This window comes from Tupaia chinensis, unplaced genomic scaffold, assembly GCF_000334495.1.
Source record: "Tupaia chinensis unplaced genomic scaffold, TupChi_1.0 Scaffold143624_1, whole genome shotgun sequence".
Classification (NCBI taxonomy): Eukaryota; Metazoa; Chordata; class Mammalia; order Scandentia; family Tupaiidae; genus Tupaia; species Tupaia belangeri.
In genome coordinates, this window is record NW_006203472.1 from 227,436 (window position 1) to 229,755 (window position 2,320).

The 2,320-nt window shown below is 65.0% G+C and overlaps 1 protein-coding gene across 1 annotated transcript in view; it reads left to right on the top strand.

Annotated features, from left to right (window-relative positions):
• MUC6 (mucin 6, oligomeric mucus/gel-forming) overlaps positions 1-2,320 on the top strand; it is a 26,721-nt gene that overhangs the window by 8,080 nt on the left and 16,321 nt on the right. Inside the window, exons 9-15 of the mRNA XM_027766683.1 lie at positions 21-58; positions 260-382; positions 1,117-1,237; positions 1,369-1,507; positions 1,582-1,686; positions 1,776-1,848; positions 1,958-2,095. Coding sequence (XP_027622484.1) covers positions 21-58; positions 260-382; positions 1,117-1,237; positions 1,369-1,507; positions 1,582-1,686; positions 1,776-1,848; positions 1,958-2,095 — 737 coding nt within the window. The remainder of the gene's footprint in view (positions 1-20; positions 59-259; positions 383-1,116; positions 1,238-1,368; positions 1,508-1,581; positions 1,687-1,775; positions 1,849-1,957; positions 2,096-2,320) is intronic.

Below are 2,320 nucleotides of genomic sequence, written 5' to 3' on the forward strand. Positions count from 1 at the left end.
CCGCGGGGCGCGCGGGCGGCCCAGCCCGCCAGCCGCTGGCGGGGCCCTGGCCTCTGCCGTGAGTCCAGGAGGGCTGGTGGGGAGGGCAGGGAGTGGGCTGAGGGCCCCAGACCAGGCCTCCGAATCCTACCTCCACCTACAATGACGCCCCCAGCCCCCCATTGCCGGAGAGACACAGGGGGCGCTGGCGGCCACGCGTGCGTGGAGGAGGGTGGGTGTGCGCATCGCCCCTCTCACGAGAGCTGCTGTGTGCCCACAGCGCTGGATGCGTGCCCAGCCAACCAGGTGTACCAGGAATGCGGCGCGCCCTGTGCCAGGACCTGCTCCAACCCCCAGCACAGCTGTTCTGGCTTCTGTACCTTCGGCTGCTTCTGCCCAGAAGGTAAAGGCAGAAGCCGGGGGCCTCTCAAGATGTGCCCAGAGACGAGGACAGTTTTTTAAAGAGATTTTTGCTAGAGGACACATGTACTCTCCAGAGACACCGAGACAAAGAGAGGGAAAGTGGGGACTCGCCCCCCAGGGGGTTGGTCCCACTGCAATCCCTTCTCCATTCTCCTCTTGGGGTTTTGAGCACACATGCGCATGTGCCCAGTGTGAATTTCAAGCCCCCGGGTCAAGGATTCGAACTGCAGTCGGTCATGCAGGAGTCTGGCACCTTGACCACCTGCCGGCCCTGACAAGAGTACTTTTGACACCCCCACCCCAACCCTGGTGCTGACATTCTTCCACCCCAGCGCCAGCTCCCGGGCCCCTCTGTCAGAAACACCCAAATGCTCTCAGCCTCCAGTGCCCCAGCTCATGTGCAAACCCCCCGGAAAGCGAGCTGCTGCCCACCGAGAGGCTCAAGAGCTGCTAGGAAAGGGGTCTGAGCTGGGTCTGAGGAAGAGTCAGGCTGGTATGAGAGGGCTGGGACATCCAGGGCGTGCCACAGAGGCAGCAAACAGGAGTGGAGCCAGAGCAGGGAGTCACAGCCAAGGGCCCCATCGAGCAAGTCCCTAGAGCTAGGGAGGTATAAGAGGGGGGTGACAAGGGCCTGGGTCTGCCCAACAGCCCCCCCTGGGACAGCCAGGGTGAGTAGCTCAGTCCCCCCAAGCCCAGGAAGCCCCTCTCCTGCAGGGATGGTCCTGAATGACCTCTCCAGAAACCGCAGCTGTGTGCCAGTCACCCAGTGCCCCTGCATGCTCAACGGGGCGGTCTATGCCCCTGGGGAGGTCACAACAGCAGCCTGCCGGACCTGGTGAGTGCAGCGGTGGGGTGGGAGGGGGACCATGGCCACAGGCTGGCCTCAGTCCCACAGGCAGGAGGTCTGCAGCCCAGAGTGGGGAGGAGTACTGCCTGCCACTCGGGTCACCCTGTGTCCACCCACAGCCAGTGCGTCATGGGCCGTTGGACGTGCACGGAGCTGCCTTGCCCTGGCCACTGCTCCCTAGAAGGCAGCTCCTTTGTCACCACATTCGACTCCAGGCCCTACCGTTTCCATGGCACCTGCAGCTACATCCTCCTCCAGGTAGGACCACATCTTAGACTAGAGGGAGGGGGCACCCCAGGCCCCGCCGTGCTGAGCCGTCTCCACTTCCCCAGAGCTCGCAGCTTCCCAACGAGGGCACCCTCATGGCTGTGTACGACAAGTCGGGTTACTCACACTCGGAGACCTCCCTGGTCTCTGTCATCTACCTGTCCAAGCAGGTAAGAGTGCCCCACCACAGCCGGCAGAAGCTGTGGCCATGGCACTGCCCCAACTCCTGTCCCCCACTGACTGGGGCCACTCCCCCCAGGATAAGATCGTCATCTCCCAGGACGAGATCATCACCAACCACGGAGACGCCAAGCGGCTGCCCTACCAGACGCGTACGTTGGCTCCGGCTCGGCAGCCTGGCCTCGCTGGGCTGGGCCTTCGGGGAGGCCAGCAGAGGGCGGGGCGGGCCCAGGCAGCGCCCTGAGGGCTGTGTCCGTGCAGGCAACATCACGGTCTTCAGGCAGACGTCCACGCACCTCCAGATGGCCACCAGCTTTGGGCTGGAGGTCGTGATCCAGGTGCAGCCCATCTTCCAGGTGTACATCACCGTCGGACCCCAATTCAGAGGCCAGACCAGAGGTGAGACCCTGCCCCGCCGGTCACTCCCTCCCAGGGCCAGCCTGGCTGCCTCCCCCCTGCCAGGCCCAGCTATGACCAGGGCAGGAGACGGGGCTCGAGGGAGGCTCATGACGACCCTCTGCGTCCAGGGCACTGGTGGCCCACAGCACGGTGGTAGCCTCTCCCCTGGGCGTGGTTAGGGAGAGGACAGGGCGGCTGTGGGGGGGGGCCGCGTGGCGCGGGGGG